The sequence below is a fragment of the Neodiprion lecontei genome, chromosome 3 (assembly GCF_021901455.1).
Source record: "Neodiprion lecontei isolate iyNeoLeco1 chromosome 3, iyNeoLeco1.1, whole genome shotgun sequence".
NCBI lineage: Eukaryota > Metazoa > Arthropoda > Insecta > Hymenoptera > Diprionidae > Neodiprion > Neodiprion lecontei.
Window position 1 is genome coordinate 13,069,965 of NC_060262.1, and position 23,671 is coordinate 13,093,635.

General features: G+C 39.3%; 1 protein-coding gene across 1 annotated transcript in view; it reads left to right on the forward strand.

The window, feature by feature from the left end:
• Window positions 1-23,671, forward strand: part of LOC124293695 (glutamate receptor ionotropic, NMDA 2B) — a 1,867,270-nt gene that overhangs the window by 608,455 nt on the left and 1,235,144 nt on the right. The window contains exon 6 of the mRNA XM_046735718.1: window positions 2,675-2,858. Within this exon, the coding sequence (XP_046591674.1) occupies window positions 2,675-2,858 (184 nt within the window). The remainder of the gene's footprint in view (window positions 1-2,674; window positions 2,859-23,671) is intronic.

Below are 23,671 nucleotides of genomic sequence, written 5' to 3' on the forward strand. Positions count from 1 at the left end.
GCGTAAATGCAGAATGGAACGAATTCTTTGTGCTTGAAATTTTTGAATTTCAGTATCTTTCTCTCTTCTATAGGTAGAATAACTTTGGTTCAGTTCAAATTCATGCAATCTACATTGTGCTTTGTTAAACATCTTTCAGAATGAAAGTAAGTCAAACATCTTTCACACGACCAAGTACGACCATTACGTTCAGAAATTTGAAACCTCGTTAATCGAGACAAATATTGAATACAAATAAAATGAAAGATTTCCTTTTTTTTATAATTTTCCACATCAACATCATCATCGTCATCGTCAATGATTCCAGTTTCTATCGCTAAAAGATGAATTACAGGTTTATCAGACTTATTTTGACTCAGGTGAATCGGTACTATTTTACTTTTTTTCCGATCACCTTGGTCTATACCATAAACGTTAATTGAAAGGCGGTTAAGCTTCTCAATTTTTGAAATGGTGTTTTTGTCTAGAGACATAGGAAACTTCATTCCATCATATCGTAGCACTGAGCTGAAATGCGGGTACGAGCTGGTCACGTTGGGATTATTATTGTCGGCTGGGAACAGAGCTGCGGTGACCGACCAAAGAAAGCAGTAAGAGTCTTTGTTTCTGATGTTCACCACAGCCTTCTTATTATTGATATGCTCAGGTAACGGGGTGTATGTGAACACACCGCCTCGTAGTGGCACGTACTTATTGATATTCACAGTCAAATTGATTATTTCAGTCAGCGACCAGCCTGAATCCTTTTTCTGGAAATCTTTCACCTTTTTCAACAAACACTCTGTCGCGTTTTCGATGAACCATTCGTTGATATCCGTTGTCTGGAGGATGATTTCATTTCTCGTATTAAAAAATTTGATCTCTTCCACCGCGTGATCATCTTTTCTAACTTCAAATTTACAAGCCAGAATAACGTTGGCTTTTAAGCTCCTGTCTTTCTTCAGAGCGTTTTTTAGTCTTGTCACAGCTAGTACCTTTGCGTCTTCTAGAAATCTCTCTACATCTTCATGCTTCAAATTGACGATGGATCCAGTTCGAATTCTCCCCTCGAAAGCTGATTCCAAATCTTCCGAGTGAACTCGATCGCTTCTTCTTACTATCCGCGTACCTCCACTCGTTTTCTGAAGACGTTCGAATTCTTCCGCGAGCGTTTTCAAGAGTCCGATTGTTGTGATAATTCTCATCTTCTCTTCAATCGATGAAGCCTCTGGCAAAATTTTGTTCAGAAGCCGAATATTTTGACTTCCAAATTTTACCTATTTTCGAATCTCTGCCCGGTTGGTAAGATTGTCGGTAAAACAGCACGATTTTGACCTTCGACCGATAAGAATTGTTGGTATAGCAGTGCGATTTTTACCGTCGACCGATACAACTGTTGGTAAGGTTGCATGGTTTTGACCTCAAGTCGGTACGGCAGACTGTGACGTGATCGCGGTAAAGGGTTTGAGTCTGGGGAGAATGTCGGTAAGTGTCGGTAACAGAAATCTGTAAGTAGAACTCTCATAGCTGTACTACTGAAGTGTAAATATACAATAAAAACTGTAAGGTAGAAACGATTGGGATATAATTACTCTCGATGTCGTTTCTCATATTCTTACAGGTAAGAATATTCATCTAGTTTGAGTCAGTCTGTAAGGTTGTTACAATCGAGATTAAAAAAAACTTGTATTCTTACACAAACAAAATCCAGTTGTTTAAACCAATCGTGACTAAGATAGAGATAATCACTCAATATGTATATGAGGGATTCTCCGTCAACTCGGCCACTTTTTGTTCGACCATCCCAGATCTGCCCCATAAATGGTTATATCAAAGTTCTACCAAAAGGTACTTCATGTGAATTTTTTCAGATTTTTTAATCTATTATTTAAGAAATTGCGAAATTCGAGTGGTCCGAGTTTTCCAATGCAAATGAACTGTTTTTTCTAAAAACCACATATGTCTCACGTAATTCAAGAAATTATTTTTATATGTCAGCAGCATCTTTGTTCGCAATGAAGGTATGAGCGCAATTAAAGATATATACAGGACTTTCTTTTACGAACAGAACACCTTTCTGATCGACACGTTTTTGATTTAGCTGATTTTTTTTTCACGGGTTCTATATCGAAAAAAAAAAGAGATACGCATATGAGAATTTGTTTTCAATATATTTTGGAAAACAGAAGGAATCGAAAATTTGAGAATACGGTGATTTTCGGCTTGAAGACTCATTTTCAAAACTTCATAACTCCGGTTTTATTCGAGCTAGAAAGTTCTTTTTTTCATTTTAAAGCTCAAAGAATGAATTTCAATGAAAAAATAGTTTCATTGAAAACTATTAATAAATTTATATTGTTATAAACAACCAAAATGTTTAAATCGATTTTTAAAAATTGCCCCCACCTCGTGGCGAGTTCTTGGTACAACCATCGTATTCTATATCAAATTTTCTATCAAAAACGCATTTTTAATACATGAAGAAATTATTATTACGATCAGGAAAAAATTGATTCATCTAGCGCGGTATGTCACAGCGGCGCAGGGATTCCATTGCATGCCTCATTTTCTTGCCTCTTATCGTTTTCGACTTTTATCGTTCTATCTACTTTTATATTCCAACATTTTCTGCTGATCCCACATGACCTTAATTGTCATACAGACATTAAATTGATGGTTATTTCGAAACTTCCAGGTGTTCACTTTGATACAAGCAGTACGAGTCTGGTGAATGAGATCGCAACTGCAATACGAGTCTTCGCCTACGGTGTTGAGGATTTCGTCAGTGATCCAATTAACGCTAATCGAAGTCTCAAAACACATTTGAGCTGCGAAGGCAATGGCGACTCACGGTGGAACACTGGTGACACGTTTTTCAGGTAAAAAAAAAGTATATTATAATGGTATACGAATTTGTTGAGACGATGGAAAATTTTTTTTTTTCAATTTCTGTTCTGAATTTCTGAGGTTGATCATGTGCCAGATGCTTGATCTGCTTCACTTTACCCGTTAATGATATCATAACTGAATTCTTAGTTTAGTTTTTCTATTAAAAAATAAAAGATCATGCGACACTAATTGTAAGTAAACATTCTCTCTCGAAAATCAAGAACAATGACTTTGTCGTGACGTTGCATTGCTTAGGACTCGATAAAGTAGCTTTGATTGTAAGTAAAAGTTCAAAACTTCGAGTACATGTAATATCACCGACCGTATCGGCCATACAGCCCATTTAGACTAGGCAGACTTTACAGAATGTATGCTCTACAGGATAGTTGATCACTTTATAGACCTGAATCACGTTGGCGAAGTAAGCATCAACTATACGAAAAGAAAGCTTCACAGTTTCTAACTTGCAATTTTGAGTCATGGTGACAGAAAATTACAACATATAACCGGTTCATCGATAGCCAGTTCTGGAAAATCCACATTTCCACCCTATCATAATTTGTCGCCGTTCATCGCTGTTTATGATCATGTATCGATTTAGATTATTCGAACTAGCAGGTAATGACCAATAAAGCTTCGCTTGATCATAGAGAAGAAAAAATCATAATTAATAAATGAAAAAATCGATCAATCTGGGGAGAAATTACTCAATATACCTGTTATAGTAGGGGAGCCCAAGAGGGGATTTTGGGTTTTATTCAAGCCCGACAGAACAATATAAGGGAGGAAACCTTGCACTCTGTTATGAACGACCACCATATATGAACCCTTAATATACAAGGGTGCGTCTAGGGTAGCCAATCAGATTAGTAAAAAAAAATCGATCCTCAAATTAATTCGAGCTCGTCAGATTAATAGAAGGTAAGTTAATTACATGGAAAAAAGCGTCAATTTCAATATTCTGACGATTTGATCATGATATAAGAGCATAAGCGAGTAATTAGTTTGCAAAAAAAAAACGTCACCTGGCAGTATTCGAGCGCGGTTATTTTTTTTTTTAATTTGAAGGAAATCATGTAAAAATTACGGATATAATATAATCTGACGGTTTCTACAACGTAAAAAAGCTAAAATTATTGATAAAGTGAGGTACGTGCAAGTGCTGAGAACTATGTATTTCCCACTCCGCGTCTCTCTCCCCTTCTCACTCTTTCTCTAGTTCTCACTCTCTCGCACCGTACAGAAACGCAAGATGATCAAATTGATTCGAACTCCGAATATGAGGATGATTCATCTGATGATGAAGATTAAAAAAATCTTTATTAACACTTCCTTTACCATGAAACCATTTGAAATATTACCATTTGAAATATAAGCAATCGAAAGTCGTACATTTAACATTTATTCCCTATCCGTAGTTAGAGTAGTTAGAGTGAGCATTTTATTTAATAACAGCCATATTTTTCTTAGGATTGTTTTTAAAAACTGAGAATTATTAATTGAGGATATAACAAGTAATTTTTTTCAAAAAAAAACATAAACAAGCAGTATTTATTTTTTTATAAATAATTTTTAAAGTTGGTGACTTGCGATGATTCACGTGAGTGGAAGTAAGTGAGCGATAGTCGGTAAAGAAAGACAGCACTAGTGAGTGAGAAAGAAAACAATAGCCATTGACTATTGGTGTCCTTTACATGTCACGGTACTACCTTAAGCTGTCAGAACAATGAAATTCCTCCACATAATTATCAGATTATAGGTTAGCACAAAAAGGACATCGAGCTGAACTGTCTGCATATAAATCTGATGAGCTTGAGTATTTCAAGGTCACTATTTTTTTTTTACATTTTCAAAAATCGGCTGTGAGTTCTGACTGCATCCAAATCGTCAGTCTTTTGAATAGGATACCTCTTAGAGGTCACTTAACATTCCCCCTGAATATCTGATGAGCTTAAATAATTTTTTTTTTTTCATTTTCTACCCCTTCGTGCTGCCACCCCCGACTTGTAAGCCGGCAGATTAATACTTCTCTGTTACCCGAAGCACATAGGGCGTATACGATATTAATGTCTGACGCACTCGAGTATTTCTTTATAATAAATTTTTTTTACATTTTTGAAAATTAGTACCTACTTCCCCCGGCAGTAAAAGAGCATATATCATATGAACTTTTTTTTTTTTTAGTATCTAATCTTTATGATCCAATAGGTTCTCGCAGCGCTAAAGTGACTTACCATTTAGCCTCTTGGGCTCCTCTACTATTACGGGGTAGATGACTATGATCACGATGAGTGGTTATCGATGATCGCATCTACACATAGGCATGATATTATTACAGACTAATTTGAGTTCGTAGTCCGTCGATTATGCACATGAACAAAAGGTAAATACGTAACAACTGAATTCTTTGGGAATAATATTTTTTAAGTTTTGTTGCTCTCCGACAATATTCCAGCCTGGAAATGCCTTAGTTTCGACGTGTAGTGACGAGTAGCTTTCCCAAACAAAATTCATTCGATCAAGTTCCGGTCTTGTACCCTTTTTTGGTATACCGAGAGACATCTAGTCCGAGACTTTCAAAGATGTAAAATGTACATACATGCAAAATTATCGTATTAGCAAGTTTTTATTACTTTGCACGAAAACAAATTGATCAAGTTTAATTTGTGATCAGCCAAATTTTTCATCTTTTTGATAACTACAAATTCTTACTAAACTGTTTGTCTATCAATATTTTCGTCGTTATCAGTTAAAACCATTGTTTCATCAACTTTGAACGCACCCCACATTATTTCACCTAAAAATCTGTGGTCGGAAACATATAGGTCTTTATCACGGACATTAGCTCTATGAGAACATAGAGGTCGCATCTGTCCTGGATCGATGTGAAAAAGTTCTTCCTTCAATTGTATTTCCTGAACTACCCTGGCGAAAATTTTTTACGCTTAGCTACAAAAATTTTCTACAATTTTGTAGGTCATTTATAACGCTTTCGTAGTTTTGTCGTAGAATTTTTCATGGATTATCGTACTTTTGCGTAGTTAATCGGAGTTTTTTTTTTCACTTTTCTGTAATCCTACGATCATAATTTCCGTGACAGTTCATAATTTTTCGTCTATTATCGTACAGAAGATGAAAAGAACAGTCTTCGGATGCATAATGGACTTAAATTTTGTTGGGTAGGTACTTAACTTTTCTGCAAGAAATTTTCTTTTTGAGAGAGATGCGACATCTAGTTTGGGTCCGAAATTGTTTTTACTTTTCATATAAAGTTGCAGATTCTTATAATTTTTGATTGGAATTTATATTTTTCTATGAAGTTCAACGCGATTCTATGAATAAAAAAGAATCGTCAGGTTTGGGTCTCAAATTTCAATTATCTTTCACAAAAAGTTGTAGATAAATTTTTGACGATTTTATGCGGTCGGAAACTCTTCATAGTTCCACGTAAAACTTATTTTTGCCAGGGTAATGTTCTCATAACACGTATCGTATTTACGTCAACCTTGCTATATGAACATGAGATTCGAGAAGGTTTAGAAATATGTATGTATCTGTACGAATGTGCAGTACTTCGAAAACAATGCATATGTGTTTGCCAAAGACAACATTAGTTTTTCAACTTATGCATTGAAAACAGACAATTTAATAGAATCAATGACATTATGCAATAGACCATTTGAGAGAAGCTGTACGAATAACCCTTTCTTCATGCGGAACTGTGGCAAAGATTAGGACCGTTAGTACTCGGAGATCAATCAAATGTCGATGTAAGAGCCTCAGCTTGGTGTTATATGAAATTTGATTGACAGTAATGATCACGGAATAGCTTGGAATTGATGTCCGTTATCCGAAATTAGAGTTTAAATGTTCATGACAATTCGCTAAACGTTAACTATTTAATGTTTACTAGGATTACGCTCAGGATTATTTTCATTATTGTTAACAACGGACATCTAGATTGTGATGTCTATTTCTACCGAACGCTAATGCGTTTACATGTACATCTACAACCGCCAACCTTCGACAATTGCGACTGACTCATTGCCAGTAAAAGAAGTAGGGACAGCAAAATTGAAATGACTGTATTCTCTCCCGTACATCAATACGTAAATTTATTAAAAATGTATTCATTCATTTAAAAATTTGTCTCTATAACTTTATGGATATATTCATCTACAATTACAGCTTCAACAAAATAAATACACAGACATTTTTGCATTAGGTCGATTTGATATCATATAATGATAGTCTGTACACGTAACGATAATATATGAAAAATAAGATCGTTATCACGTTATGGGTTTTTATGCCTCAGGTTTTTCCCGTATGAGCTAATAAATGAGATTCCGATTCAACAGCTCAATCACTGTGATTATTCATTCTAAAATTTATAATAGACCTTGTACTCCCATCCTGGTTCCTTGAAACCAATACGAAAATCTGAATAACTTCGAATTGAAGGAGTTTCGACCATACAGAAAATAATTCGGTAATATTCGAGAAGGTCCAGGAGAAGTCAGCCAAGAAATGACCTGGGATTTTTTTTCAAACGATAGGAACTTTTTTTGACCCAAAATAGATGTACAAAAAGTTTATACATATTTTCTTGTTCGTCCGAAATATTTTTTTTTCCAAAGTTATAAATTATTTAATTTCGTTGCAAAATTAGCGCTTTATTAACTTCAAGAATTAATATACTTAGTTTTGATTATGATAGAGAAATGAACCAATGTTCTTTGGAAAACTGTCAGAATGACTTACAAAAAAAAATTTCTGCAAGTTATGAAAAATGAATCCCTAAAGTCACGCACTAATTTTTCAACAAAATTCAGTAACTTATAACTTCAAAAAAAAATATTTTGGTCGAACAAAAGAATACGTTGTTACGTCCGGCGTATCGCCACACGTCTCCCTCATCTTGTCACTCTCCCACGATCCCTGCAGTATCCTTATCATTTCATTCCTATCCTACTATTTCCATTCTGGCTCACGCCACTCGCTTTTTACCGACTCTGCTACTTCGATTCTCCCCACCATTTTGCACCCCTTACGTCTAATCCTCTTTACCACAGGCATTTCGATTCCAACGTTCGACACGAACAACTCTTTCTTTCCAACACTCAACAACCTTACGTATAACTTTACTCATCAATTGTGAACTATACGCTCCGCTCAAAACTACTTCACAAATTATTCAACCAAATATATAGTTCATACCTCAAACACCCAAACGTTATTCACCCCTAACCCAAGTTCCGGTTGTTTCTGGACGTAAACGCGAAGGCGAACCCGTTTGTTCCTTACCACTTGGGAATAAATGACGTCCACGGACGTAACAACGTATTAACGTTTTTTACGGTTATTTCACGAAAAAAAATGTCAATAGTTTTAAAAAATAGGATGTCAAAAACGTTTAAATCTGGCCGATTTTTCTTGGATATTCCCACTGACACATCAATTCAGTGAGATATTTCTCCCTCGTGCTCAATTTATCAATTCGTGAGATTATAGAAATTAATACGCGAGAATTAATGATAATAATTATCATTCGTTAGAAGCATTCATTTTCAAGCAATAAACATTATTCATGCCAACAAGATGTTACAGTTGACTCTCGATTAAAACCCACGTAATTCTGCATATGTAGGTATTCGGTTTCCGTCACTCCTCCGCGCCGTTCAAATTAGATCTGTACAGTAACTTCGACACAAATGTAACAAAATAAACATGAAAATAATAACTATCTGCGTACCAACCGTGGTTTTAATTCTCTGTCGAATTATTTTTCTCTGGCTGTCTTGATCGTTTCGATTTGAGCGATTCACTTGTTTTCCCGGGCCTCAAACTCCGTCGAGCCCGAGGTGAGTGCAAAAGAATGCGGATAAGGTATTGTTGTACTCAATGCCGCAGAAAAGATCAAAACAAGAAGATGTTGATAAAAATGATTCTAAGTAGGTCAATCAATTGACTATTGATTTCATGCGTCAATAATTTTTTAATGAAACTAGTTAGAAACGTCATATGTGTACTGCGTTGGTAGATACGACATTTTTTACAAGTAATTGTTCCACAAAGTCAAAAAAAATTTCGCAAATATTCAGTTTTGATAAAACATGCTCATTTTATGACAATAATGAAGAACTGTAATATCATAAAAATATCAATTAAGTTGAATATGCTTATCGGTTTTTTTTAATATCTTTACTGTAACGTGTGCGTTTTTTTTGAGGCTTGTGAAACTGACCCATGAGAAAACCCCGTTATTGTGTAGTTCTTTTACCTTAAACCTTGAAATTAGGGTAAATATAAATAATATAAAGGACCTCTTCTGATGGGAAAAAAGAAGGATCGGTCTTTCCAATCTAAAAACACCCTGAAACAATTAGTTATACGGACTTAGGTGATTCCAAAGTCGCCTTGGTTCATGAAAAAATACCTCCCTCTTATGCTCCCTCACGCTGTATTGCTTTTGCTACCGATCAGAGACAAGAGAGTGAGGTGTATGTTATCTGTTTGGAGACACGGGTTTCCCGGTGCTCCCTTCTGACCGCGAACTCGGTGTAAACAGAGTCGCCTTCCTATTCCTTGTCTCGGGTTGATGACCCAAACACAACGCCGATCCTGCAAACCAGGGACAACCTTGGCTGCCTGTCGGTTTTTTACGCAAGGTGAAATTCTGAATAAAGTAATGGTGTAGGACAGAGAAACAGACGCGTTGTGTAAATTTTGAAAGTCATCCCAAATCAGTTTTAATCCAGGTAAACAAGGTTTAAATCAACAAATTAAATACAGTGTCTTTTTCATAGGTTCTGCTCCTTGTTGTATTCATGGTTCAAATTTTTTATTCTATGCTCTACGAAGTAATTCCTATCGCTCTAAACATCCCGTGCTATCGTGGATTCTACTTAAATCATATGTTTCTAAGTCGAAACTAAGCGCTTTGCTTGAAGTTCGATATTACAATTTACTGAAGCTAAATTCGATAGTGCCCTCCAGACGAGGAACACTTCGTTACCAAAAGGTCGGTGAGTCAGTTCAGCTCTTTGCCGGCAACTGCTGTCTTGCAAAATCTACCCCCGAACAGTGAGTCACTTCGGCGCTGTGCCGCGCCGGTCAACTGCTGACGATGCTCTCTGCGGTTCTCCTATTTATACTCGTCGTGATCGCCTATCACGCTACACCGTCGTCGTCTCTTCCTTATCGATGACCTTGCTGGTGGATCGTCGAGTTGGTATGTGTCAGCGAGGCGTCGGTCATCGTCTGTTATTGTTGTGATCTGTCGTATGTACAGCCATAGCTGATGTCGGAGGTGACCTGGATGAGCTGTCCGTTACAATACACAAGAATTTTTATGGCACAAATTATTTCAATTGCTCATTTTATTAATAAAATAGCGTCATACTGACGAGAGTGTAAGGATTTACAAAAATTAGTGATTTTTGAGTAAGTATATTATATGTTACATTGTCTTATTGAAAAACTTTACTACATTTCAATTGAACTATTTTTAATACTACGTGTTTTATTACATATCATTGTAACTGTTAGGAAGTTATTACGATATAAATGGTCAAATAAATATTGCCGCCACCGTGTCATCGGGGATGTTGCAGTTTTAATAAAATGGCAACTCTACAAACAGTTCATATAATAATTGAATTATGAAGTACATAATTTTGTAAACAAAATCGCAATATTTATGTATTTACCTAATTATATAATTCATATTTATGCACTAAATCCAAAAGTCCTAATACTTACCTTATGTCTTATGCGCTGAAAACATTGATGTAACCTCGTAGCGTAGAAATGGACATCCGTAACGACTCTCTCTCTCTCTCTCTGTCTCTGGAAGTATGCCCCCTCCATGCGACTGCGAGTTTCAAGATTCGAGCAGTGAACAGCGTGCGCAGCCGGTTGTGTAACCTCAAAAATCATTATGGGAACTAGGAGTGCGCGGTATTGGAAATTAGGTAGCGATTTCCGCTACGGGTTTCGTATTCGGTAGTTTCGGTTGATTGGAATATCAAAATTTCGGTAAATACCGAAGTACCGAAATGTCGGTAGATTTTAATCTGAAAATATCGTGGGAAAAAGATCAAGAAAAATCTATATTGAAGTGTACTAAATACGTGTAATCTAAATATTCACTAATGAAATGAACAGAGGGTTTTATCAACTGGATATTAAACGCCTGGGGTATTTAATAAATCAAATTTATGCAAAACAACGCTCAATTATTTTTATTGTTACAACTAATTTAGATTATTATCACGTCTTATAATCTTAAGATTTACAGTTTTATGTTTTACAGTCTTATGGAAATATGGAATTATGGAATTGTTTCAGCGGTTCGAGGTTCGATTGTAACCCTACGAGTTTGTACAGGACTGTTAAATTTGAGTGGGTCTGAATGTTGTAACGTCTACGAATTAATGCCAAAAGAGATGGTCGCCTTTTCTTTTTGTAAGAGGGGTCTGCCGACTATACCGTCTTGCTAAATAGGGAAGTTATCCGGAACGGTTGAAATGTGTGGCTGTTTTCATTGATATGAATTTGAGTCTTAGCGATTGTGTCGAATGTCTGATCGATAATGCCGGTAAGGGATAGTCGTTCGTATGTTGCACGCGGTACTTCTGGTCTAACGACGTTATTTTTTACTAGATTTAGATCGGCACCTGTGTCGACTATGAATTTTGAATTCTCGAGCAGTTCAGGGCCATTAATTTGAATCAGTGCTGGAGTCTCATCTACAGCATTTGTGATGAGGACGTGAGTTGGTGCACTGAACGCTGATTGTTAGTGCCGCTCGTCGGTGCATCCTCCCGACAGGCGTCGGTTGAGTTTAAAGACTGCTCGGTCGCTCTCTGATCATTGTCGCGGCTTGAATTATGGTCAGCATTGTTGAAAGCGCGAATTCTACAATCGTCAATTACATGTCCGGACCGTCTGCAGTGATTACAGTAAGGTTCTTGGCTCTGGTATTGTCTACGAGCCATAGTGGATCGGCAATCTCTCTGTGAATGACTGGTTCGTTTACATTTTGTGCAAAATTCTTTGGGAATGCGGCGGCATTTCACGGCCGAGTGACCCAAACGACCACAAAATTGGCAAATTATGTCAAGCTGGTTACTGGGTCGGATTTCGGGTGTTGTTTGTATGTGTGTAACCAGCGCGGGGAGTGCGGAACGGAAAGTGAGGTAGTTAGGTTGCAGTGGATGGCGGAAACGGTGACGGCAGGAAGAGTGTAATCCTGAGGATAGAGAAGGTGTCAGAGGCGAAAATGCAGATGAAAGAGAAGAGGCTAATGACGGCCACAGAGGAGGAAGATTGGCTGAACCGGGCTGACTGGCGCTTGGCGATCGCCGCCTCATCAATTCACGTTTATCACAGTAAGCAATTTCTATTGTGCCTCTGACAATGAGTGTTGTCGGTCTATGACTGACTACCCTTGATTCTAGCTCATCATGAAGACCTCTGATAAATGTCAGTAGGCTCTGTTGTTTAATGTGGTCCAAGCAACTACCGACTATGTCGCGGGGATTTTTGGCTACAATCGTGGTTAACAATTTCGTTGCTAACCGATCTTCGCTCCCGCCGAAAACTAGAGAACTCTCGTATAAGCCTTGCTTCATGCTGTCTCCCGTAAGTATAGTATACATGTCGCTTATATAGTTAGGAGTTTGGAAAACTCGTTCGAGAATTTTAATAATACCATCTACCGTGGTGAGCTCTTTGCCATGTAATACTGTTTGTTCATCTTCCATCATTCTGAACAAGATCATTTCGTGAACATTCGTTTTTCGTTCAGTCTTACGAGTGAGCCACGTGTTATATTGCGAGGATGAACTCGTCTATCGAAATGTTATGCCCGTCGAAGGGCATGAACCCATTGCATAGCGTCTTCGGCTAATGCGTATGACATATTATCGTCTTGGGTATCAGGCATCGTGCTTTAGTGTTCGAGCTTTTACGGTAGTGAGGAATGCAGGTTAGCTTGGCAAGATAGATTATAACAGACTTACCGATCGATGCAAAATGAGATCACGAAAAAACAACCTACAGTCGACTGATTGTGCACTGTTAAAAATTTCTGTATGGAACTCCTTACACTGTATTAGAAGTTTTATTCGGATACGGAACAGTGAATTCACCATACATTTACTGGTTATTCAATTTACGAACACAATTAATTTACTACAAAATTTAGTGAAATCAAATTACTTTTTTGTTTTTTCCTATAAATTTTAGTAAAATCAAAAATTTTTATTGCAAATTTCAGACAAATGCATAGTAATTAACGTTGTTTGTAAATGTACACCTCTTTTGTATAGTAAATGTGTAGTAAATTCACAATCCTTTTTAACAGTGTGGTGCTTGTATATTGCTGGTGTAGCTGTCCTGGGGTAAGTGCGTAGTGGTGTTTCAAGTGAACAGTGTCGAATCGTCACTGAAGCAGTGGTGGACGCGGACGTCGTGAACGAGTTCATGAAAGGGGTGCCTTAATGAGTCTCGTACTTGGTGCTCGATTGATTCATATTGTATCGTGCTTGGCTAGCAACAGTAAGTTGAGTATACATAAAGCTGCGATGATGATGTAGTAATGCATGTTGTCAACGAGTTTGGCGTTCACGTAATCACACTGGGAGATTCCATGGAGTTTCTGTTGCTGAAGTCGTTCGTTTTGAGGTCATTTCCGAATATCTTGAGTGCTTATTGGCCTGTTGTCTGCCAATGAACGTATATTTGGTAATATGTTAAGTATGATTTGATTACGGTATCATAGGTTCCGGAAATCGAAGACCACCGCTAGCCATCTATGCTACGTCCGTGGACGCCGTTTATTCCCCAGCGGTAAGGAACAAACGGGTTCACCTTCGCCTTTACATCCGGGTACAACTAGAACTTGGGATAGGGTTTAATGAAGACGATTTATCTTGACCTTGGAGATTTGTTGATTAATGTTATTCTTGGATATAAAGGTCACAACTCAAAACACTTTTTATCGTGTTAACGTTTCGGCCCTGGTGGGGGCTCTCCTCGGAACAATTTTATTTAAATATCTGTCACGAACAAAAATCAAATAATGTACAAATAGGTTTTGACAAAATAAGACATCTTGGTGTAAATAATATGCAAGGATGTTGAAGCAAGTATAAAAGAGGAATTACCTCGTATGAGATGACACTTCCAATTACATAAATGCGTGTTGGTAATTGATGAATAAATAGAACAAAAAAAACAATAAAGACAAAAACCGAAACACACTGCGTTCGCAACACGTAACTCCCACGAATTCATATTTATTGTTGGTTTGTTAAAATGAAATAAAACACACAGCCGTTAAGGTTGAGTCAGAGCACATAAGCACCAGTGGAACATCGAGTGTGTAGTGGGAGGGGGTCGATCTCGATAGTTATCAGAGCAACGCAGAGTCAACGGGTTAAAAGGAAACCAAAAATTTTTTTTTGTTAAGGAGGTAAAATCGAGAGCAAGCTCAGTCGGTAATGGACAATTACAATGGTCGTATCACAGAGGTGTAAATATTACTTAGATGTTCTATGTCTTGTTTACGGTTGACAGAATTAGGATGTGCTACAATAGTAGTGTATATATGACAGTTCTGGACCACCAACCCCCCTAGCTCCCCCCTAGCCCCCCCCCCCCCCGGACCCGCGGCGCGCACTCTCTCACGCCCCCCCCCCCCCCCCCCCCCGGACCCACGGCGCGCACTCTCTCACGCGCACCCTCCCCCCCCCCCCCCCCCGGTCATTTTTGGTGGCTATTTCCATAGGATTTGACACACACACACACTTACACACAAAAAATAATTCCTGTCGAGACTTGTTTGGCGCCGGAAAGCCGCACATAAATCGGATAGGGTAAATACCCGCTAGATCTATTGAAAAAATTCCAGGAAATGACCCCTGTAGGAAGGTTTAAAATGGCGTTTTGAATACTTTTAACAATTTTTTTATTTAACATCAATTACATTTAGTTTTCTTATTCTATTCTCAATTATCTTATTCTAAATTTTAATGAGTAAAATTATACATATTATTTTCAATATCCATATTAATTAAACATATTATTATTCCAAAATTGACTTATACCAATTTTTTAACAGTACCACTGATCGGATTATATTCAACAATGCGATCATGCAAGATCATGCAGTAGGCAGAAGTGTGTGGTGGGAACGTAGTGCTAGAGTCAAATTCCAATCGAATATCCACAGGTCCAGTTTTCAATGTTTCGTTCTGCTTGGAGCAATCGATGACGATAAGGGGAGCTTGGTTTATAAATTCACGCCTCGATAGCAAAGGCTCAGCTTTTTTGTTATAGTAGCTCATTTGAAACCGAACATACATATCATAGAGAATGGCTGGGGATGTGCAGGCTCGGACTTGTTCGCTATAAAGAGTCGTAAAACCCAAAACTGTGTGTACACATACCGTCCGGTGAAGAGCGGGCAAGATAAGATTTTTCTCACACCACACACTGTTCGCCACCCGCTTTTCGTTGACCGATTTTTCCCACCATATGGCCCACGCTGCTTAACGACTCATAAAACTCAAAAACTACATTAGGCGGCGGCGGGTTCGTGGAGAGGGGGAGGGGGTGAAAACCTGTTCCAACACGCTTTAAGGCAAGATGCAGCTGCGGAACTGGGTGACTTCAAACTGGCAGATAAACCGCAAAAATTTAGGGATGGTGGGGGCGGGGACTGCGGACCCCAGCCGTCTTTCGCGTCATTTTTTACATGAATTTCATCATCTCTGCAGAGTCGGGAGGGCCATAAAACCCAAAAATTTAGGGATGGCGGGTCGGATAAAGGGTGGGCCCAGTCGTCTCTGACGTCATTTTTCCCTCCGAGATGCGCAGAACGCAGTGCGCACCGCATCTCTGACGTCATTTTACCCTCCGATATGCGCAGAACGCAGTGCGCACAGTTCCCAAATTCTTGCGATCTATCGGCCTATATACATATAAGCTCAACGCATCCGATGCAGACTCGTCAGTCTTACACGATACGTGCAAGTCAAAAAAGTTATACAAAGTTCAGCTTATATCAACGTCAAAGTCATGGCAGTCGAAGCGTACATGGGACTTGCGGAGCAGATGGAGAGGACGTACAATTTGCTGAGAGAGCAACCACCCGGAGAAGAGAATGACGCCGTCATCAATCATTGGGCTGATATTGGAATTGCGAATATCCAAGTTCTGCGCAATATTTCCATGCAACGAGGAACAACCGTTGGTGCGAAAATACGGATCCAACATACGATCGCACTCCTGCAATCTTGGGTGACGAAGATCAAGCAGTTGCAGCAGCGCACAGTGGTGACGGGTGGAAATATCGGTACTCCTGCGGGTGTACAATGGGACGACGTGGATAGCGCTTTTGCCAGCCGAATCAGAACGGGGGTTGTCACAAATCTCCGTCATAAAAATTTGGACGCCTTTCTGGACGATGTGCAGCGCGTCGTCACCGAGAAGTTGGAGCTGATACTGCGCGAGGAGGGAAATGTGAAGGTTAACCTCATATTATCGTGCAAATTCGAAAATGCGAAGCACGAAGAGATCTCCACCGAAGTTAAGAGTTTCAACACCTCCAACGTGGCGATTCTCTTCCCATCGAGCGATATAAATGGTTGGTTTATACGTGCACGGGGTGATCTGCAGTCAAAGGTGGAAGATTTCGAGCAACGCGATTCCGGCTGGAGTATGATTGAGATCCTTAACCTCACTGTAAATATCAATCGCTACCAGCCTCTCGCCGCGGGGGCTTCAACATTCGTCGACCTGCCCCAAGACATTCGACATAAAAAGGCTGTGATTAACGTGAGGAACGAGGACGAAAGATGCCTTCTCTGGTCCGTCACAGCAGCCCTCCACCCGGTCAACACCCACACCGATAGGACTCCCAACTATCGTCGATATATTTCCGAGTTGGACTGTACAGGTATCAAATTCCCTGCTACTCTACATGATGTGAAAAAGCTTGAGAGATTGAATAATTTTCGCATCAATGTATATGGTATAGAATCTCAAACTTTTTCGCATCATGCAAAATCAAATAAAAGTGTCATAGTGCCAATTTATTTGAGTAAAAATTTACATAGCGTAAACATTGACACGATTCATCTTCTAATGGTTGAGAGTAATCCGGAAGACGATATGACTGGTGAGTTTGCACCGAGATTCCACTTTGCTTGGATTAAAGATCTTTCCCGATTGGTGAGCAAACAATTGTCTGATCATGATGATCGACTGTTTTTATGTGACAATTGTTTGTGCCACTTTAGCGTGAAACACGCCTATGACAATCATCGGCAAGATTGTATTATGCTAAATAAAGTACGCATGGAATTTCCCAAGTGTAAAGATTTAGTATTTTCCAATTTTCAAAACAAAGGCACCGTTCCATTTGTCGTATACGCCGATCTCGAATGTATATTGTTACAAAGGGTGAAATCACCCCTTTGCCCCTCTTTAATGATCTAGTAGTCAGCATAGATAAAAGACGTTTATAAACCTCTTATGTCTTTAAAAAGAATAAGGTTGCTGCGCCAACCGATATTATTGTAAAAACAGTCTTGTTTCAGACTTTAAACAAGAAACACGTATATTGCATTAAAAGCATTTATCACGATATTTTTGTTCACGCCTTTGATTTGATAATAAGTAAACTCGCGGATCCATATTTTATTAACGTAACGCCTAAATCGTTACAATTGGTGTCAGAAGCGGGATCTTGAGTTTTTATTAATTGAATCAATTCAGTGCGCGAACTTTAATTATGAGTAGCAGTCGTTTGACGCGCTCTCGTCGTCGGGAAACTAGCGGAGAAGAACCTTTTGTTGTGGAGAATCCGCGGGTCCCTTCGATTCCTGCACCTTCAGTGGACTCTTTACCTGTCCCTACGATGGTCTCAGTCTCGCAAATCGACCTGCTGGAGATTATGAGACATCAACAAGAAGCTGCTACACAACAACAACAACAACTTGTCCAGTTGCTTCAAGAGCAACAGGAACAACGGAGGCGAGAAGCGGAGGCTCGAGAGCGTTCGGAAGCCAATCTTCAGGACCTTCTTCGGACGACTGTGGCAGCTCTTCAGTCTGTTCATCAAATGAGTGGCGCTGGAGAACCGGCTGTCACCCCACGAGGTTCCAGAGTCGTTACGCCGCTTCCCTCTCCTGTTCCTTCTCCTGTTCCCGTTCCCGCTGTTCGACAGGTCCGACATCCAGGACAGTTCCAGGATGTACGAGACTTAAGGTCTGTGCCTTTTACTAGGGGAGTAGTTGAATCCCCAATTGGTAGAGTAACGGTTAATAATGAGGTTGGCTTTTCCGAGCCTATGCCTCAAGTTCGACCTCAATATTCTCATTTTAATCAATTAAATAATTCAGGATTTCCTGAGGTTGCTTCTCAGATTAATGAGAAACCTCTTTTTCCTTTAAAACCGCCAATTTTTGACGGAAAAATACCATGGGCAGATTATGAACGCCAGTTTAATACAATTGCTAAACATAATCAGTGGGACTCCGCCATGAGGGCCCACAGTCTTGCCTCTTGTCTTCGAACGCCGGCTTTGAACGTTTTAACGGCGTTGTCTGAGGAAGAAATCTCTGATTATGAAAAACTTAGTTCTGCATTAAAGTTGAGGTACGGAAATGACCACTTAACAAAACTGTACACAGCACAATTACAGACAAAAAGACAAGGACGAGACGAAGACCTCGCGTCTCTTAGTCAGGACATTGAACGGCTTTCTCGTATAGCTTTGCCAGACCACGAACCGTCTCGAAACTTATTAGCAACGCAAGCTTTCTTAAATGCAATCAATGATCCGGAAATTAACATGGCCGTTGGAACATCGGGCTTCACTTCTTTGCGGGAGGCAACAGCCAAAGCCCTCGAGGTGGAGGCAATGAGAAAGCAATATTTTGGGCTGAACAAGCTTCGTCGGATTGAGGTGTCTGAAAACGCCTCAAGAAGGCGAAGTTTTGAACACTCGGAGGAGTCAAAACCTCAAAATTATAAAAATAGAAATAACAGTAACAATTTTAAATCGAGAAATCGAGGTTCTTTTCAAAACCAACAAAACCAGCGTATAAATAAAAACGTGGTCGTGACAAGTCAAACTAGCTTGACTTGTATATTTTGTAAAAAAACAGGTCACGACGCCAATCATTGTTTTCTAATTAAGAAAATTAGTGGAAAACCGATGCAAGGTTCGAATCCAAATTCGTATAATTGGCGTAAGAAAAACATAGAAATAGGGGAAGCAAATCCTCAATTGAGTTCTTCAACAGGAACTCACCCAAAAAACTAATTTCAGATGATTTGTCAGGGCGGAAATCATCGCAGATTGTTGGTAGTGAAAGCCCTCTTAGAGAACAGTTTTTAATTAGAAGTCTGCGACAGTCTGGTCTTTACGCGCGTGGTACTGTTAATGGCGTCGATTGTCTGTGGGTAATAGACACGGGCGCGGAAGTAACCGTAGTTCGATCGGATCTCTTTAAATCCGATGACCAGATTGTTCCCTCTTTTTCTCTGCGAACAGCCACTGGAGAGACGACCCCGGTTTTGAGACAGGCTACTGTCCAAATTAACCTTTTTGGGTGTATCGACTCTCCACATAAGGTTTTTATAGCAGATATAGAGGATGAAGGTATTTTGGGAATAGACTTTCTTACAGCTCATAACTGTGTTATCTCGACTAAGAGAAATTCACTAGTTTCAAACAATCGCGAAATAACTCTCTGTACGAATAGAAATGGAATTTATTGGACCCCTCCTAGAATTCGAGAAATAGAACTTTCGGAGGATGATTTGCAACAACGTTTTCCTTCGCATTTACAGAGCCTTGTTGAGAAATCTTCGATTTCTTTAAATTCAGCTCAGGCAGAATCGTTTAAATCTCTTTTGCTAGAATTTATAGATTCTTTCGCCAAAGATAGTGGTGATAAGGGCCGATGTACTTCTGTCAAGCACAAGATCGACGTCGGAGAGAGTTCACCAATAAAACAAGCTCCTCGAAGACTCGCTCTCAACGCCCGAGAAGAGGTGAAGAAACTTGTGGAAGACATGCTAAAGAACGATGTTATTGAACCATCGTCTAGTCCCTGGGCCTCACCAATCGTCCTTGTTAACAAAAAGGACGGATCCAAACGATTTTGTATCGATTACAGGAAGCTGAACGATATAACGAAGAAAGATTCATACCCTCTACCCAGAATCGACGAGACACTCGACCTGATAGCTGGTGCAACTTGGTTCAGCACCATAGATCTTCAGAGCGGATACTGGCAGGTCGAAATGGATCCTCTAGATAAAGAAAAAACAGCTTTTGTTACGGGTTTAGGAGGATTATGGCAGTTCAAGGTTATGCCGTTTGGTTTGAGTAATGCCCCGGCTACCTTTGAACGAATGATGGAGGCTGTTCTCCATGGGCTCACGGGCAAAATATGCCTCGTTTATTTAGACGATATAATCGTTTTTGGCAAGAACTTTGAAGAAGAAGTTCAAAATCTCAGACAAGTTTTCGCTAGGCTGAAGCAAGCAGGTCTGAAAATGAGCCCGAAAAAATGTCATCTGTTCCAGAAAGAAGTAGGCTTCCTCGGACATATCGTTTCAGCACAAGGTGTGAAGACCGACCCATCCAAAATAGAGAAGGTTTCTTCTTGGCCGACACCTAAGAATAAAGAACAAGTTCAAAGCTTTTTAGGCCTTTGTACGTATTACAGAAGATTTGTAAAAGGTTTCGCTAGTATAGCTAAACCTCTCCATCATTTGACCGGAATCAAGATTCTTTTTGACTGGACCCCGGAATGCGAAGAGGCTTTCAAGAAATTAAAGGAAAATCTTATTTCTTCGCCGATTTTAGCTTATCCAGAGGTCGGAATTCCTTTTATTTTAGATACGGATGCATCTCTTTCAGGAATAGGCGGGGTTCTGTCACAAATTCAGGGAGGTCAAGAGAGAGTGATAAGCTATTTCAGCAGAGTTTTGAGTAAAACCGAGAGGAATTATTGTGTCACTCGTAGAGAGCTTTTAGCTGTTGTTAAGACCGTAGTACATTTTCACCATTATTTGTACGGCAGGAGATTTTTGATACGTACAGATCATGCTTCTTTCAGGTGGCTACTTTCGTTTAAATCTCCCGAAGGTCAGGTAGCTAGATGGTTAGAAAGGCTCGGTCAGTACGATTTTGATATTCGTCATCGAGCAGGAATTCATCATGGAAACGCCGATGCTCTCTCTCGAAGACCCTGCGAGGAAATGCCAGAGTGTAAACAGTGTGCACGATTAGAGAAAAATCGTGACCCCTCTCTTATAATACGGAAGATTTCTTTCGAAAATAACCAGGAGGAATGGAGAAAATCGCAACAAGAGGACGACACTTTGAATCAAGTGAAGTCTTGGAAAGAAGCAGAAACTCGCCCAGACTGGCAGGATATATCTTTAGCCGAGCCAGATTTGAAAATTTATTGGGCTCAATGGGACTCTATCCTTTTAATTGATGGAATTTTATACCGAAAATGGGAATCTGCAGACTTAAAAGAAATCAGGTGGCAACTTTTGGTTCCCAGGTCACGAGTTCCGGAGATTCTTGCTCTTTATCATGATTCTCCTGCAGGCGGACACTTCGCTTCAAATAAAACTCTAGGCAGAATTCGCAACTTCTACTTTTGGCCCCGTTGCCGGATGGACATTGAAGATTGGTGTCGAAGATGTCGAATCTGCACGGCAAAGAAAGGACCTCGAGCAAAGGGACAAAGCTCTCTTCAAATTTACAACGTGGGAGCTCCACTTGAAAGAATAGCGATGGATATTCTTGGACCTCTTCCGATAACTCATTCTGGAAATAAATATGCTTTGGTTATTGCTGATTATTTTACTAAGTGGCCAGAAGTGGTTCCTCTCGCTGATCAAGAAGCCTCTACTGTAGCACAGGCATTCGTTAAAGAATTTATTTGTAGACACGGAGTTCCTCTAGAACTTCATACTGATCAAGGCCGAAATTTTGAGTCAACCTTAATGAAAGAGGTTATTCAGATTTTAGGGGTTAGAAAAACTCGTACAACTCCTTTGCATCCGCAGTCTGACGGCATGATAGAGCGTCTGAATCGGACTTTGCTACAATATTTGTCGTCCTTTGTAGAACAGAATCAGAGAGACTGGGACTCCTGGATCCCTTTCTTCCTTTTATCTTACAGATCTGCGATTCATGAGACGACGAAGCAGACGCCAGCCCTCATGCTTACTGGAAGAAATCTTCGACTTCCGTCAGATTTAGAGAAAGGCCCTGTTCCTGTGCAAAGACAGCATCAAACAGATTATGCCTTTTTCTTACAACAACGTTTAGAAGAAATTCATCACTTTGCTAGGAATAGAATTTCTATGGCTTCAGATAAATTAAAAACTCGCTATGATATTCGAGCCAGAGATTTAAAATTTAATCCTGGAGATTCTGTTTGGCTTTTTCAACCACGAAGACAGAAAGGATCATGTCCAAAGCTACAAAGAAATTGGGAAGGCCCTTACTTAGTGGTTAACCGGATAAATGATGTTGTTTATAGAATCCGAAGATCTCCTCATTCGCGTCAAAAAGTGGTTCACTTGGATCGTCTTGCTCCTTTTGAAGAGGATCAACCTGGAACAGTCTCTCCAAGACCAGGAACATCCTTCGAGGTTAGATCTTCAAACGAACACCCTTGACGACTGTGATCGATTTGGCCTTCTTTACAGTCGGACATCGATTGGGAGAAGAATTTACGTTTCGGAATTCATTTGAGTAAAACTCGACCGCTTACGATTATTATAGAAGGAAATATCGGATGCGGAAAAACAACTTTCACCAAGAGGTTTTTAGCAGATCGCCAGGTCTGTACACTTTTAGAACCTCTTGAAGAATATCGAAATGTAGCTGGAATTAATCTTTTAGATTTGATGTATCAGAACCCAGATCGTTATTGCTATTATTTTCAGCATTTCGCTCAAATGGTTATGTTAGATAGACATCTGCAGACGACTTCATTGCCTGTAAAGGTGATGGAAAGATCGATATTCAGTAGCAATTGTTTTGTAGAAGCTCGTCGAAGGTTAGGTAATTTTCGCGACTTCGAATCTCATTTATTGACGAAAAATTTTGATCTTCTCATTCGCTCGTCTGAGCTCAGAGTAGATTTGATTGTTTATTTGCGAGTTTCCCCAGAAACTTCTTTTGCTCGAGTTAGTTCCCGTTCTCGTGAGGAAGAATCGAGTATTTCTTTAGAGCTACTCAGAACTATTCATGAGGTTCATGAAGATTGGCTAATAAAACAAACCTTTTCTTCTTTATCGGCTCCTGTTTTAGTTATCAATGCAGAAGCTACAGCCGATCAAGTTTTTAAAGATTTTTGTACTTCCTTAACATGCGGATAGTATATAGTTAACTTGTACTTGCTTTATTAAGGGTTTTGTTTCCTTCTAGAAATTTCTTCTTCAGAATCGAGTTTTGTGTCGGATAGGCTTTGGTTTAAGGAATAATGTAAAAAGAGCCACGATTATTTCTCGAGGTCGATGAGCGATTGCTTGATTTTCACATTTTATTAACCTTGAGTGTCAGTTTTTGTGAGTACTTTTTCAGGATATTTGACACAGCCTTTTCCATCCAATCTTTTCCCGATTCCTGAAGATGACTGGTGGTTTTATTTTGAAGAAGGACGCAGAAATGATTCAGATAAGATCGTTTCTTTTCTTTTGAATACATATTTCATTTATTTTATTCAAGTATTCTCTCAAATTCACT